General features: G+C 55.8%; 1 protein-coding gene across 1 annotated transcript in view; it reads right to left on the bottom strand.

The window, feature by feature from the left end:
* WNT3A (Wnt family member 3A) overlaps positions 1-17,231 on the bottom strand; it is a 44,518-nt gene that overhangs the window by 20,471 nt on the left and 6,816 nt on the right. The window contains exon 2 of the mRNA XM_055333754.1: positions 10,416-10,657. Within this exon, the coding sequence (XP_055189729.1) occupies positions 10,416-10,657 (242 nt within the window). The remainder of the gene's footprint in view (positions 1-10,415; positions 10,658-17,231) is intronic.

Here is a 17,231-nt window from a genome sequence, read left to right as displayed (position 1 = left end):
GCTTAATCTTGTCCTCGTCGTGGGGACATTGTGTTCTGAGCCGGGCGCGGCGGGGAGGCGCCGGGGTCCCTCCTGGCCCCTCTACACCCCCCCCCCGCCGGGCAGAGTTAATGATATACAGGGGAGGCCGTGGAGACCGGCAAGCCCCCAGCCACGGAGAACCGAAACACTTTCCGATGGGGGTCAGGGGTCGCAACCTGGATTCGGGAGGCCACCTCCCCCTGGGGCCTGGCCGGCCTGCCCCAGCCCCGTGCCTGCGTGCCTGCGTGCGCTCCGGACACCCAGGGCAGCCGACGGACCACCCCCTGGAGTCCTGGACCCTGGCGGGGGCGGGGGGAGGGGGGAGGCTTTTCCAGGAGGGGGCCACCTACGTGACCCTTGCACCTCCTCCCCCGGCCCAGGCCCCCAGGGAGACCGGTAAGAAGGAGGGCACGCTGACCAAGGAAGAGGCAGGGGACTGCGGAGGAAGGACACCATGGGGGGGGGGCACAGTCTTGCTGAGAAACGTGACTGACACCGGTAGACCCTGCCAGGAGCTTGGGGAGTCTGACCAGGAGAACTGAGCAGGCCTGATGCTGAGAGGGTCAGTCTAGGCCCCTAGAGGGTGAGCTAGTAGATTCCCAGGCCACGCCTGCCCCCACCTCTCCCAGCAGTAGTGGGGACACCTGCTCCCTGGTGTGGAGGGGCAGGCCAGCATCCCTCCAGCCCTGAGACCCCGGGGTAGCCTGGGGAATACGGCCCTGTTGCACGGGGGCTCTGAGTGGACAAGGCAGGCTGGGGTGCAGGTGGAGAGGCCCCAAAGCCCTCCCTCCCCTCTTCCTGAAGCTATAGGCTGCCCCAAAGCTCCCTGGCCTGGGCCTGGGCCCCTGGGGCCCAAGCTCCTGCAGGGGCTTGTCTTGCCTGGGCCTCCTCTAGGCTGGCAGCGGGCGTCTACTGGGGCACTGAGCCTTGGGACCAGCCTTGCTTGCCCCACGTCTTCCCCACCCCCTCACCTCCCTGAGGGTCAAGAGGAGGTGTTGGCCAGCTCTCAGGCAGGCTGGCCCTTCAGGTGCCTGGGGGCCTGGGGACCTGCCTGGAGGAACAGATAGCTAGCTACCTTGCACTCAAAATTCTTCAAATGCTTTCTGCCCTATGACGCGAGTTACACGGGGTGGCGGCCTTCCGGAGCACGGGCAGAGGGCAGCTCTTCCCAGCCCCATGCTCTGCAGGGGCAGCTTCCGGGGGTCGGGCTGGACGACCCCGCCTCTGGCACACACACGTGCTCACACACACATGCACACGCTTGCACACATCCACACAGGGCCGGGCCCCTCTCTTCGGCTGGCCGGGCAGCATTAAGCTCTGTTCAAGAGGCCGCCTCAGCAGGGGTGGCCAGGCGCCCCGTGGACCCTGCCACAAAGCTGGGGTGACCTCTGACACGATTAGGGTCGCCCTGACCCTAATCCAATCAGATTGATTACCACAGGCGCGGCCAGGCGGGCAGGCAGGGGCCTCCACAATGGCCTCCCAGAGCTGGCTTCTCCCTGGGGCACCTGGCGGCTCCTTCCTAGAGGGCCTTTCAGCTCTCTGGCCACAATGAATTCCGCCATTTCTCAGCCCTGCGGCGGGCGAGGGGGAGAGGGGGTGAAGGGGCTTTCTTTTTCCATGAAAGCCAAGTGGTGAGGGCCTGGGGGCTGAGATGATTTTCATCCAGCAGAAATGGTAGAAGGGGACAGACAGGAGTGGACACAGGGAGCACAGGGCAGAGAAAGGATCCTGGACATGAGGAGGGGACATGGGGGTCATGGAAGTTATGCGGAGTGGACGTGTGGAGGGGACATGGGGAGGGGACAAGGAGGACATAGGTATATGTGCAGGAAAGGGGCCAGGACATGGATTTTCAAGGAATAAGGGGGTGCATGGGGAGGAAGGGAGCTCCCTGGGACCACAGCCCAGGAGCCAGAGGCTTGTCTACTCCTTGGGTCCCTGCTCGCTGGGCTCCCCTGCTCCTCTCTTCTCATCCCAGACCCCTGTCAGGTGTTCTCAGCACAGGCCGGAGTGGACCCAGGAGTCCTGGCCTGGCCCTTGCACTGCTTCTCCGTGTCCTCACTTGCAACCAGAGCAGCAGTTCATCATAGGGATGTTAGGTAGGATTCAAGTTCCTGTCGTGTGCAAAACACTTAGCACATCCAGAAAGCACTGTGAACATGTTCCAAAGAAAGAGAAAAACTTTTGAGATCCAGCTCAGAGGCCACCTCCCTTGGGAAGCCCTCATCTGCTCAGCACCTCCTTCTGGAGCACCAGCTATGTGCCAGGGCACTCATTGGCACTGCCCTAGCACCTGCCTTGCATTTGTGCTGTGTGGGCACCTGCTGTGTGTGACAGGGGACCCACAACAGAGGTGAAGATGCCCTGCAGGGCCTGGTGTATGTCCTGGGACAGTGACAGTAGGGAAGGACTCAAGAATCTCGGAGCAGCCCCGGGGCCTGGCAGAGGGCTAAAGGGTAAGATGGAGCTGGAGAGAGGGAGGCTTTCAGGGACTGAGGTGGTTTCAGACTGTGGGGGGCAGTGAGGACGGGGTGCAGAGGCAGGCAGCTCTGGATGGGCAGGGAAGTCTGTGTGCCACAGCCATGTCTGAAGCAGTGGGGAGTGGCAGAGGCCCCCCCGGAGAGGGCCTGGGCAGCGGGTGGTGGTAATGCAGGAGAGCAGAAGAGCAGGGAGTGGGTGCAGAGGCCAAGGGCCCTCAGAGGCCACCCTGATTGAGGAACTTGCAGGCATGTCTGAGCATAACTGCAGGGCTGTGGTTTTGGCTCTCAGATGATGTAACCTGATGTATGAACTTGTGGGAAAAGGATGGAGCATGTGGCAGAGGGGGCAGTGCTGCATCCCAGTGGGAACTATGGCTCACCCTAGGGGTCTCCAAGGGAGGGGGGTGCGTAGAAATGGGCCAGGATCTTTGGACAGCATACATGGTTCCAAGGCATTCTCCCTTCCTCTCTGCCTGTACCCCTACAACCACCATATCCCACTTGTCCCAGGAGGGGATTCCTAGGCTTCCAGGCCATGTTGATAACAATGAGGCCATTGGAGCTCTGTGGCGCTCTGTGCAAATTGGGTACCTCATCCAGCTCCTTGTTTTCCAGAGTGAAAGGAGGACCCAACCAAGCCACGAGCTGACATATTTTTTAAATGTTTTGTTAATAGATCACTATGTGACTTTTGTCACTTACAATTCAGAAAAAAAAAAAAACCTCAAAGAATTGAGAGACACATTATATTAAAACTCTCCAAAAACAAAAACAAACAAACAAAAACTCTCCCATGTGTTTCATTGATGTGAGTGAGGATCTTCATACCTGGATTTTTAAAAGTTAAGAACAGGATACCCAGTGATGAAAGATGGAAAGCCACTCCTGACATCAGGAGAAAATCAGGGGTGCCTGTTTTGCTCACTGCCACCCAATAATGTCCCAGAGGCTCTGACCAGGGCAAGGAGCAAGAAAAGAAAGGGTATTCAGATTGGAGGGAAGAAGGAAAACTGTTCCCATTAGCCAAGGATATGAAAATCCTATGGAATACACAGAACATCCATCAGAACTGCTAAACCTTCAGCAACGTTACAGACCATGAGGCCGAGATCCAAAACCAATTATGCTTTTCTATGCACCAGCAATGAACAATCCAAAAATAAGATTAAGGAAACAATTCCACTGACAACAGCATCAAAAAGAGTAAGATACTTTGGCCTAAATTTAGCAAAAGAAGGTTTTGTACACTGGTTTGTACGCTGGAAATTGCCCACTGTCATTGAAAGAAACTGAAGAAAGCCTCAATACATGGAAAGACATCCCACATTCATGGATTGGGTGGCTTAATATCAAGATGGCAAAATTCCCCAAGGTGATCTGCAGATTCAACGCACTCTGTAATGATGTGAGCTTTTGTTTTGGCAGAAACTGACAGGCTGATCCTAAAATCCATACGGGAAGGTAAGGGGTTGTGGACAGTCACGACAGTCTTGAAAAAGTGGAGCAAAGTTGGAGGACTCACACTTCCTGATTTCCAACTGTACCGCTGACCAGGCAGAGAACAGACCATGGGGTAGAAGAGAGCTCTGAAAGAAACCCACCTTCCTTCCCTACCTCCTAGGTAGACTGCCTTCCTCACCACCCAGTTGGCAGCTGTTGCAGGTAGGTCAGATTCCTGTCTGCTTCCTGAAATCCCTGACATTCTTTTCTATCTCAGGGAGCAGGGGTGTCCAGGGGCCTACTGGATATGCATCCACTGGCCACAGCACAGCAGTGGGTGTGGCAACCATACCACACACATATGTTCACATGTGCACAGGCACCTACACACACATACACATATGTGTGTAGATTCACTCATGTACCTGTGTGCTCACAGATGCACATATGCATGCCCACATATGCATATACCACACATGTACACCCACCCACCACACAAATCCACACACACACACACAGGCCCTCATACAGCTGGAATATCACAGTGTCTTGTGACCCTAACTCCTCCACACATGGCAGCCGCTGTCCCTGTGAGGACGACCATGTAATTACCTCAACCAGCAACAACTCTGTGAAGTCAGCTGAGTGGCAATTAGTCTCCCATTTTATAGACAGGGACGCTGACACTCCAGGAAGCTGGCTGACTCACCAGTCAAAGCCACATAGTGTGATCCCCCTCTCTTCCCTGCATGGCCCCTTGGCATGGCCATGACCACCTGAAGTAAGGGAGCCTCAGGACCTTGAACAAATGCAATCTGGCACCACCAACCCTCCATGCAATGCTTGGTTGCCTGCTCAGGGCCCCCCTCAGCTGTCCTCCCCTCCACGCACACCAGTGGTTTCTGGGCCCAGTGTAGCTTCCTCCCAGCATTGCTTGTCCTTCCTTCCTCTTCATTCCAGAGGCAACTACACCACTGCATGTTCCATCCTTCATTCTTATCTCCCTAGGGACCTCTATATGCCACTGAGGCGTGGGTCTCGGTCTCCGACCTCAGAACCCAAGTGGACCTTCATAAGTGCCTCCACTAACAGAACGTGGCACTGTATGACCTCTGAGGCCAGTTTGGAAAAGGGGGTATGGAATGGCATCAGCAAAACATCAGAGTGAGGAGCTCCAAGATCCCCTCCCTCCACAGAAATATGGAAAGAATGGAGCAGAAACTGTCAGAGCCCTGGAAAGGAGTTCAAGGTTTTTAGCAATCAAGCAAATGCTGAATCAAGACAAAAGTGTCTCTGACAATGTGAGAGAGCTTTGAGGCACTTTCACTTGGTCACAGCACCACCCTCCCTGGCACAGGGAACACTGGAGGCAGCAGTGTGCATTGTTCCCACATGGGTGGCTGGTTCCAGAAGAAGCAGAGTGGATGTTGCTCCTCAAGAATTTTGTCTATTTGGCCTGTCTGGGGGTTCCCTGAAAAACTGATGCCTACCTCAGAATTCTCTCAGGTGGAACAGTGGCCAAGCAGTACTCCTGGAAAACACTGAAAATCAGATTGATGAGCTCCTGCCATGTGGGGCAAAAAATTACAGTTGGGGTGGACAACAGACATAGTGACCACCTGGGGGGAAAGTGCTGGGGATAGCTGCCTTGGGGAAGGAAGTGTTTGAAGAGCTCCTGTGTACCAAGAGAGCTAAAGCGATGTACACACCAAGGGTATAACATGGGGTTAAGGAGGGACCATAAGCTTTCACTCACAGCTGATCTTCAGGCTCAGTACAGGCAGGCAGCGAGGGCTAAGACGGGGCTGTGAGCAGATGAGCTCATGTCGAAAGCCAGCACAACACAGCCAATCTGCAAAAACCAGAGGAGTCTTCTTCCTTTGCTTTGTTTTCTTTTCTTTTTTCCTCCAAGACATTAAGGAAAATTTTTTGCCAAACCACTAGCTGACCACAAAGTAAAGACAAGTCACTGAATAAACAAGCAACTACAATCCACAGTAAGCACACCAAACTCCAAGGAGGGGAAAGAATTTGATTCTCTGAGTAACCATCTTATAATAATCAAAAGGTGCAGATTCCAACAAAAAATTACAAGGCATGCAAAGACACAAGAAAGTGTGGGCCATTCACAGAAAAGGGAAATTAACAGCAAGTATCCCAAGGAAGCACAAATATTGAATATACCAGACAAAGACTCTGAATCAATGTCCTAAATATGCCCAAAGGGATAAAAGAAACCAGGAGAACAAAGTCTCAACAAAGAGAGAATATTGGTAAAGAGATAGAAATTACAAAAACAACCAAATAGAAATTGTGGCGCTGACAAGTATGGTTACTTGAAGCAGGATATTTACTAGAGGTTTTCAACAGCATAGCTGAGTAGGCAGGGGAAAGAATCAGTGACCTTGAAGACAGTTCTATTGCAATTATGCAATCCGAGGAGCAGAAAGAAAAGAGGATGAAAAAAATTGAACGGACCTGTTGGACACTATCCTCTGTAGCAACAAACAGTGTATTGCAGGAGTCCCAGGGGAGGATAGAGAGAAAGGGACAGAAAAAATATTTGAAGAGACAACAGCCAAGAAGTCCCAAATTTGATGAAGGCCTTGAACCAGTATTTCCAGGAAGCTCAATGAACTTCAAGTTGGATCAACATAGAGAGATCCACACTGAGATATATTTTAATTGACTATCAAAATACAGAGACAAAGAGAATCTCTAAAGCAGCAAGAGAGGAGCATCTTGTCACATATGAAGGGTTCTGCATGAGATTAACCACCAATTTCTCATCAGAAACTAGAGTCAGAAGGCAGTGGGATGATATGTTTCACATACTGAAGGAAAACACTGTCAACCAAGAATTCTACCTCTGGCAAGACTATCCTTCCAAAGTGAACCATTGACTTGGATGAGATGGATGCCTTCCTAGACACACATACATACCAGAACTGACTTAAGAAGAAATAGAACATCTGAGCAGACCTATAACCAGGAATGATTGGATCAGTAATGTAAAGCCTTCCAAGAAAGCAAAGCTTCGCTGGTGAATTCCACCAAACAATTAAAAAGAATCCACACCGACACTTCTCAAGCTCTTACAAAAAGCAGGAAAGCAGGGGACATTTCCTAACTCATTCCCTGAGGCCCGTGTTGCCCTGATCCCAGAGCCAGACAAAGACACTACTGCAGGGAAAGAGAACCGCAGACCCATGCCCCTTGTAAATATTGACACAGAAATCCCTAACAAAATACGCACACACCAAATCCTCCAGCATGTTAAAGGGATTATTGACCATGACCAATGGGGATTTATCCCAAGAATGCACGGGTGCTTCAGTGGAGGAAAATCAACCAATAACACCACATCACATTAAGAGAACGAAGGAACAAAACCTCATGGGCATCTTAATTGGGGCAGAAAAAGCATTTGGTATAATCCAACACCGTTTTGTGATACAAAAGCTCAACAGATGAAGACTAGAAGTGAATTTCCTCAACCTGATAAAGGGCAGTTATGGAAAACCCACAGCTGACCTCTCACTTGATGGTGAAAGACTGAAGTGTTTCTCCCTGAGACCTGGAACAAGGATGCCCACTCTCACCCCTTCTGTGCAGCATGGTGCTGGAAGGGGTAGAGCAAGTAGGCAAAAAGAAATCAAAGGTAGGCTAACTGCACAGGAAGAAGTAGAACTGTCACCATTCATAGGTTACATGGTCCTATACATGGAAAATCCTAAGAAACTTGCAAGAAACCCTCTCAGAGCTACCAAAATATTAACCAAAGTTGCAGGATTCATGATCAAAACACAGACATTAGTCATATTTTATACAGTAGCAATGGACAGTCCAAAATGGAAAATAAGGGATCCCTGGGTGGCGCAGCGGTTTGGCACCTGCCTTTGGCCCAGGGTGCGATCCTGGAGACCCGGGATCGAATCCCACATCGGGCTCCCGGTGCATGGAGCCTGCTTCTCCCTCTGCCTATGTCTCTGCCTCTCTCTCTTTCTCTTTCTGTGACTATCATAAATAAATAAAAATTTAAAAAAAACAAAATGGAAAATAAGATAACAGTTTCATTTATAGTAACATCAAAAAGGATAAAAAAAAAAAAACCTTAGGAACACGTCCACGAGGGAAGTGCAAGGCTTATGCACTGAACAAAATGTAGCTGGAAGAAACCAGGGAAGACCTAAATAAAGAGAATTTTATCTCATGTTCAGAGATTAGGAGGCTTAATAGTCTTAAAATGGCAATACCCCCCCCCAATAATCTACAGGCCGGATGTAGTGCCCATGAAAGTCTCAAAGCCTTTTTCGCAGACCTGGAGAAGTTGACCCTAAAATTCAAGGGACCCCAGATGATCCTGTAAAAGAAAAACAGAATGGAGGATTTGATTTGCATTTCCTGACTTCATAACATACTACAGACCTACGTCCATCAAACCAGTGTGGAAATGGCAAGAGGACGGGCATGTAGACCAAAGGAATGAATGAAACGGAGAGTCAAGAAATAAATCCACACATCCACAGCCAGCTGATTTTTGACAAGGGGGCCAGGACCACGCCAGGAGGGGGAAACTATCTGTCCAACAACAGATGGCCCTGGAATAACCGGATTTCCACATGCAAAAGAACAAAGTTGGACCCCTCCCTCACACCGTACACAAGCATTTATATGCCATGGACCAAGGATTAAAGATGAAAGGTCAAATTATAAAACTCGTAAAGGATAACATAGGTGTAAATCTTTGTAACAGATGAGACAATGCTTACTTTAAAATGACATTTCAATAGATAAATTGGACTTCACCAAAATCTAAGACTCTTGTGCATTCCGGGACACTGTTACAATAAGGAAAAGACCACCATAAGAAAATATTTGCAGATCACGGAGCTGATAAGAACTCAGTGTCCAGAATATATAAAGAACTTTGAGAACTCAACAACAAAAAGACAAGCATCCCAATTAGGAACTGGGCAAGAGTGCCTGGGTAGAGCAGTTGATGGGGCATCTGACTCCTGGTCTTGGCTCAGATCATGACCTCAGGGTCCTGGGATAGAGCTCAAGTCAGGCTTGGTGCTCAGTGACTCTGCTTGACATTCTCTCCAACTCTGCCTCTCCCCTGGGCCCTCCCCATACATGCTCTCTCTCTCTCATAAATAAATAAATAAATAAATAAATAAATAAATAAATAAATAAATAAATATATTTTTTTAAAAAATTGGGCAAAGACCTTGAATAGACGCTTCTCCAAAGAAGAAGTACGGATGACCAGCCAGCTCAGGAAAAGGCACTTGACATCACCAGCCATTGGGGACACGTGAATAAGAACCACAACGAGGTACCATTTAGTGCCCACTGGGGTGAGAAGGAAAGAGGCAGAAGTAAGGTGATGGTGAGGGTGTGGAGAGCCGGGAACCCTTGGGATTGCTGTCAGGGCATAAGATGGTGCCAGCCATGCGCAGCAGAGTGGGGTTCCCAAAATCTTATACGGAACAATTCGCCATGAAGAATATACCCTAAGGATATGAAAACAGGTATTCAGGTGAGAATCGTTCACCAAGGGCCACAGCAGCACAGCACCGCTGACCACAGCCGCCAGGTGGGAATGACCTGGTGCCCACTGACACTGCATGCCAGCCGCTGGTGGTCCAAGCACACCCTGGAATATTATTCACGTGTGTGTGGGGGGGGTGCGAGGTGCTGACGATGCTGCACATGCATTAATCGACCTTGAAGGCATCAGGCTGGGTGAAAGGGGCTGCGCTCCCTCAGCGCCCTCGGTGGGGCCCAGCCACCAGAGTGCACAGCCCACATCCCCGCGTTCTCGCTGAGCACAGCATCTGTGGCCAGACCTGTGGGGCGCGGAGCCGGCTGCCCTCTGATTTGCACACGTTGGGATACCAGCACATGGTCATTATGGTGCAAAGCACTATCTTTGGTGAAAATGTGCTCATCACCAAAAGTGAACCGACGCCCAGCCCTGTCTTCTATTCCTTCCTAAGATAAGCCTCTGCCCCAGGGCCCTGGGTGACTTCCCCAGAGGGCTTCTGCCCTCCCCTCTCCTCCTCCCCTCCCTGTGTTTAAAAAACATTATTTTTTGTATTTCCTCTCTGAGACGCCCTGAAGGCCCAGCCCCTGTGGGTGCTCTGGGATGGTTACTCTCGTCCCTCATCCCTTGGATGGTACCATGTCCCCTCCGTGAAGGGGAAGCAGGAGGAATGTGTGCATGGAGCTGTCTCGCTGGCGCCCCAGGAGATCCCAGAACAGTAGGCGTGGAGACGTCCCCAGAATGAGCTCTTTGCGCCCTGCCCACGGCTGCACAGGCCACTCCCAGGCTGAGCGCAGGGGACACGCTGAGCTGGATGGAGACAGGCAGCTCCTGCCTTAGAGTGGGGAGCCCCTGGGCCGCAGCACCTGCCCCCGCTCCCCATGTGCACCGAGGGCCGAGCAGGGTGTCTCGCGTACCTTTGTCCAGCACAGGGCCGAAGATGGCCAGGCTGTTGTTGACTGTGGTGCAGTTCCAGCGGCGCCCGCGGAACTGGTGCTGGCACTCCTGGATGCTGATCTTCATGCCGTCCGCCACGCTGGGCATGATCTCCACGTAGTTCCGGCAGAAGCGCAGCTGCTTGGGTACCAGGCCTGGGATGCTGGCGCACAGGATGGGCTGAGTGCCCAGGGACGAGTACTGGGGCCCGACGGCCAGGGACCTGGGGTGGGGGGAGGCCCAGTGAGGGGGCGGCCCTGCGCCCGCCCTCCTCAGAGTGCCCGCGGCTCTTTCCTTTGCGGACGCTACTGCAATCCTGACCCCCTGGAAGGAAGCGGGTCCCTGCTTGATGCCAGGACAGCACCGAACTTGGAGATGCGCCCGGGGAAGGGGCGTGAAACCAGCCAGGGAAACGGTGGGTATAGGGTGGAGCTTCGGAAACGCAGGGAACAGAACCTGCAGGCTCAGGATGGATGGGTTAGCCAGGGGGCTGCTTGGAGGAAGATGAGGTGCCTGCCACGGGCCAGACAGAGCACAGCAGGGCTGATCCATAGGGTGAAAATTGCCCTGAGCTCTCAGCTGCCATCAGCTGTTCAAGCAACAGAGAGCCACACGCCCACCGTCTGGTTGCCCACGGACATTCCCAGCTCTGCCGTCAGGCCACAGCCACCTGAGACCGCACCCCAGGAGCACAGGTGAGGAGCTGGTGCTTGCACCTGCTGGGGAATGAGGGCACCACGCTGCTGGGGGGATACGTGCACTCAGCCTCGCGCAGTCATGGGGGGACACAGCACGGTGGGGGCTCCTCCTGAATTGTGTTGGAAGACCTGCTGTGCGAAGGCACTGAGGGAACACCCAACCCCCCCAGCCATGGCTCCCACTCCCCACAAGCCTGGGACACTTCAATTAGGTGAAAAAACAAAACAAGAGAAATTTGATTTTCCGGTGTCACCTGCCAAGACTGCCGTGGCTACCGAGCCAGATGGTTAGATGTGGGACCTTCCCATCCCCGTGGGAAGTTCTCCTGGACTCCTCTGGTCTGGGGTGACCAACATGGTCCATGATGGAGGCGGAGTTGGCTACACACACGTGTACGTGTCCACACCCACCAAACCGCATCTATTTTACTGATGTGATCACACTTCGATTTCAGAGAAAGACTTGCCAGTTCCCGCTGGGGACAGGCAGCAACGAGCTTCTATAACCAGGTAGTGACACTCTGTAACACCCGCTGGGTCCCCGGGTGACAGTGGGTCCTGCCCCCCTCCATGGACGCCCCACCCAGTGCACAGGTGCTCAGTCTCACACATGTTCCCCCTTCCAACCCAGGAGCCCGTCTCTCTCCATCCTGGGGCTGCTGGGTGTGCTGTGTCCGGGGCCTGGGGTGCAGATCCAGAGCAGCCGATGCCCACCAGGATAGTTCCTGCTCATTTGGGGGCCTTGTCTGGGAAACTTCAGGCAAGAGGGCCTGTGTCTCTTTTGTTTGGGGGGAGAAACTGAGTCCAGGCGGCTTTGTGAACACCTCAGTGGAGCCCCAGAGGCTCTTCGGCTTGCCCTGGGCGGCTGAGCTCTGGTTCCTGACAGAGGCCTCCATGTCCCTCAGCAGCCCACACACCTGCGTTAGGACAGCGACCTTAGGTAAGTCCTTCCTGGAGTCTGACCCAGTTCCGTGGGGCTGTGCTGGGACCATGGGAATGGGGAACCACTGTCAACCTGCCCTTTGGAAGTGCACAGCAGATGCTCACACCCCCCCCACCCCCCACCAAGATCTTCCAGGCTGCCCTGCCCTGAGGCTGGAGGCCCAGCCCTTCAGCACCAGATCTGCTTCCTTGTTGCTGGGCCGAGAGCACCTGGACTGTGTGCTCTCCCTGCACATGCCACAGCCCTGAGTGGCTGCCCCAGTCCCCTGCATGCCCACACCCCCAGCTGTCTCCCCATGGACACAGCCTTCGGCTGCCTGCACCACAGCCCCATGGCCCTGGGGCCCTTCCTGGGCAGGGCACTGTGTCCACCCCTCCCCTCCTGCTCTGTTTCATCGGGAACATCCCTGAACAATTAAAACCTCTGTGTCTGCCACAGCATCAGTGCCTTACAGGCGGAAGCCCGAGCCTTGCCGCCTTGCCGTGTGCAGGCCCTGCGTCCCTGACCCTGCACACCTGCACACCATGTGCCATGCCTGGGGCTCCCACTTTCAAGCACCACCATCTGAATCCTTACTTGGTGCGCTGCCCTTGGTTACTGTCTTGTCACCTGGGTGCCACGGTGAGCCTGGCATCACATACCGGAGGTCTCCCCAGTCCCGCGTGACCTGCGAGGGGGTGCTGGCTCACTCCTGTGGGCTCACCCCTTGTGGACCCTACTGAGTGCCAGGCGCTGGGCCAGGCCTGAGCCTCCCCACACTTCCCCACCCACCCTGCAGTCCATGAGCCTCAAAGTTTCCAGAAAGGCCACCCCCTTCCCCACCTCCCTGTGTAGTCTTGCTCTCTAGGGTGTGTTCTGTGCTCTGGGCCTAGAGCTCCTCCCCGGGCCTTCATGGACAGCTCTGAGTGGAGAGCATGGGGATGCCCCCATGGGGACCCGGGCACTGACCATGGCCATGAGCTTCGCAGTGGACAGAACAGGCAGGCAGGGCGGGAGGGATGCTGGGCCTGTGGGTTACATGGGCTGAGGGGTACATGCAGACCCACACCAGGGTTCTCTGGCTTTAGGGGCCGCACAGCCAGTGTGTGGAAGTGAGGCGTCCAGGCTGAGGAGATGGGCCTGGCTGGGAGGGGGCAGAGAGGACGGGGGAGGCGGTCGGGCCATGTGGGGGGATGGGCTGCATCCACCCCCTGCGACCCCAATAGGATTCCAGCTGGAGCTTGCACAGAGGACCCATGAACCCGGGTTGTCCTTCACAATGTCGTCACCTGTGCTGCCTGTGCATCCTCCTCCTGCCAGTCCAGGTGGCCTGCCCACCGACGCAGCCTGGAATCGGCAGCAGAAATGGCTGGGGTGACTCCAACACGCTAATGAGCAGAGGGACCCAGTGGCAGGGTCCCTGAGAAGCAAGTAGCCAGGGGGCCAGGTGAGAACACGGCTGGGCAGATCACAGAGCAGGAGCTGAGGCAGGGTGGATGCTGGTTCCGGATCTTTCTGCAGCTTCTGTGGCCTCCCTGTACAGGAGTTCGCCCCTGCTTCCCCCTGGGTGGCCTGGCTGGTCATTCACCAGACCCCTTTCTGCCTCCTGAGAAAGGGCTGATGTGGCCAGTCCTGGAGGCCACACTAGGTCAGCGAGGCGACCGTGGGGACCAGGCTGGTTGGGATCTGTGCACCTCCCAGCACCCAGGAGCCCCAGGAGAGGTGCCTTGGAGGCTGCGGGTGGGGCGAGGCTGGGGACCCGCAGTTAGCAGGTCACTGCAGGTGCGACTGCGTGGGGCTTGGGCTCCTCCACCCCAGGAGCCAGGACACCCACTGATGCTTGGACCAGGGGAGACATGCTTTCAAGCAAGCATAGGGCTCTGGTTCCTGACGCACCAGCCCCGGGGCTCAGCGCAGTGACACCTGAGATGAGATGAGAGGATGAGGTGGGCGCTGCTGGGTCGGGGGACAGCCATGCACGGTGGATAAACTGAGGGCAAACAATGTTCCCGCCAGGGGGCTTGCATCCATGCCGATGGCGAGACTCCCTCTGGGGGAAACACAGGGTGGGGTTCCCATCAGGGCCCTGGGGGTGAGCACTTCTGGGGGTTCCTGGCTCCTGGGGGTGGGCAGCAGGGGTGAGGGTTGGGGGCTCCCTTCAAGGCGCTTCCCAGGGGCCTGCCTCGCGGTGACCCGGGGGTGGAGGGCTCCCTCCAGTGCCCCTGGTGTCACAGCCCTGCTCTAGCACAGGGGTGGGGGGAGTGTTCATCACAAGGGCCTTGACCCCTTCTTCCTGGTTCAGTATGCTTGTTCCATTGGAGACTCAGGATGAGCAGAAAAGAAAGGCAGCACTTGATTCAGACACAGGTCTGGCAACCTGTGGGAGTCACTGCGGGGGCGGGCGGGGGAGGGCAAAGGAGGACAAGAGGCCCCCTAGAGCCCCTGCACTGCCCCGGAGGCCCACCCCCCTCCTCCCTCACAGGTCAGAGGGGGAACAGCAGCTGCCCCCCAGGCCTCGCGCGCTTGGCTGTGGGGAAGCAGAGCGGGGACTTCCACACTCACCGATTCTGGCAGCCCCTGGTTCCGGGGAGCTGAGTCAGCTCCTGCCCGCCCGCCCCAGCCCTCCACCTGGGCAAGCCCTGGCGCGCTGTACCCTGGGGCCAGGGAGCCAGCCCAGATGCCGGTCCAGCTGTTCTGGCCTCCACCAACCCTGGCTGGGTTCCCCTAACCCTGTCCCGATCCCACACCCATGCCCACGCCCATGCCCATGCCCCTGGAGCTGCTTCCACAGACCTGTGTCCCAGAGCCGAGGGTGCTGCAGACCCTGTTTGAGGATGGTGGCCCACCAGGGCTTCCCATCCCACAGGGCAGAGGCCAGCATGATGCGTGAGGACAGGGTGAGGGGGCTTGTGGGGGCATGGGGTGGGGCTTGGCCGCAAAGGTAAGAAGGGCTCGTGAAAAAGTAATCGCACGAAGTAGTTCAGTGGGCGCTTACTAAGCAGATTGCGGTGTTGTGTGGTGGTATGTCGGTGTATGGACTCGCTGCGGTATAACCTCACGCCGGGGGAACCCTAATGGGCCGTGCATGACTCCCCCACACGCCCAGGACTCAAATTCCTAAAGAGAAGGTAGACATCCCAATCTATCAGCACTCAGGAAACACAGCCTTCTGGGAGGAAGTGGGGACGCAGGGTGAGGCCAGGGCCACATCCAGGGTGGGAGGAGCTGCAGGCCGAGCAGTGGCTGCAAAAGGCCTGTGGCTGCCTCCAGGGACTGGGGAATGAGGTTGCCCTGGCCTGTCCCAGGGTCTCCCTGGGAACTGGGGGCAGTGCCCACGGGGGGACGGCACCATCGTCTCCATGCCCTGCGTCGCCCCGAGCACTCCAAACATAAAAAGCAAGAGCATGTAGTACAGGGCGGGCTTCTGGGTCCTCCAGGAAGATGGCGACATCAGGCTGCTTGTGGTGTGAGGTCAGCGTGGTCTGCATGTAGGATGTGAGTGTGACAGGTGGGTGCTGTGGCGCGGAGGGCGTTAGTAGGTATGTCCTCACCAGCAAAGAAGGATGGCAGTGGGTGCAGAGTGCAAACCAGGAGCCGCAGCGGTGGTGATGGGTGCCTGGCTGCCATCTGACAAGAGGGCACCCTCCCTGGGACATGGACTCAGAAACCTGACTGCTGCCATGCCCCCAGGTGCCTGGCTCCACTGCTGTCCACGGTCGGTACAAATGACGGGGTGGGGGGGTGCCTGGTGCATCCAGGCTGCTCAGAAGCTTCCAGAAGGGGACATGTGGCTCTGTGCCTGGGGAAGGCAGCATCCCTGCCAGGCCCTGATGGTGACCGCCCCAGGAGGCCCGATGACAGGCCCTGCGTGCATCAGGGTCACCGATGCCTGCCAACTGCCCGTCCAACTGCCCGTTCACCTTCGAAGCATGGCCTCCGCCTGGGAGCAGACATAGGACACATGGGGCGTCTGGAGCTGCTGCTGGTCCTGTGCGGGGATGCTGTGCTCCCCCAGGAGCAGAGCACCACCCTGTCGGCCACCATCGGCACAGCATGAATGAGAGGACTGGGTCCCCCATGGGCAAGGACCCAGACCTGACTGTGGAAGAGGTCGAACTCTGTGCCCCAGGCTGGCAACTGCGGACCCGAGGGGCCCTGGTGGGCCACCCAGACCTGCGGCCTGCTGGGCCTGAGCTAACAGGTTGGAGCCGTCTGAGGCAGTGCAGTCAGGCCGCGTGGGAAGCAGGAAAGACAGATATGTTGTCCGCGCTGGCCGGCCAGGCCTCTGGGTCCCAGGGACAGAGCCTTGCCCAGCAGTGGCGGGTCGAGCAGGGTGCCCCCATTGCCCAACCACCTGGGCATTTGTTCCCTCCTGTCTCTCTCTGTGTCCCATGCCAGTTGTCCCCTGATCCCAGGCTGGCCGCTTCTCCTGCCTAGGCCCCCAGCGGCCCCACCCAGTCACCTGGGCGGCCCCGGGCTCGACTGGCCTTACAGGACTCCTGCAGACTCGCACGACCTTGGGGATGGTGCCCCGGACGCCTGGACCAGGACCCCCCGCTCTGATGAAGACACCTGGCTGGTGTCCACGTGTTCTTATGTCAGAAGGGCCTCTGGCTTGCCCCCCCTATACTCTCCTGCTCTTTACACATAGGGAGTAGTGTGCGTACAACATAGCATGGGGACAGGCGTCTCAGCCAGCATGCACTGCCCCAGCAGGCCCCACGGCACAGGATCCGCGTGTGGTCTGCACAGCACATCGTTGTTTCTCACTGGTCTGGAGGCTGGACGCCCCATGATCGAGGTGCTGGTGAATGTGCATTCCAGTGAGCCCCCTGGCAGGCAGGCATCCACCGCCTTGAGACCCTCACGGATTAGGGACACAGAGAGGGCTCTGGCCTCCTGTTTTTCCTACGGGGACCCCATGTCCACCATGGGACCACCTTCCCACCCTGTCCCCACGCAGGTCAGGACTCCCACACGAATTGGGGGCTCCAACGCCTGTCTGTGAGGGTCACATGGCCCACACTCGGGATCTTGAGTGCCAAAGGTGTCCTGGGCCCCATACAGCTCCATGTCCATTGCTGGATAGTCATCAAGGGATGACAGGGAGCGGGGTGGTCTGCATCTGCCCCTGGCCAGCTGCACTAAGGCCCTTGCACCACACATTCTCCCTGCAG

Source organism: Nyctereutes procyonoides, unplaced genomic scaffold (assembly GCF_905146905.1).
Source record: "Nyctereutes procyonoides isolate TBG_1078 unplaced genomic scaffold, NYPRO_anot_genome, whole genome shotgun sequence".
Classification (NCBI taxonomy): domain Eukaryota; kingdom Metazoa; phylum Chordata; class Mammalia; order Carnivora; family Canidae; genus Nyctereutes; species Nyctereutes procyonoides.
Note: the sequence above shows the minus strand (reverse complement) of the source record. Positions and strands in the feature narration are given on the sequence as shown.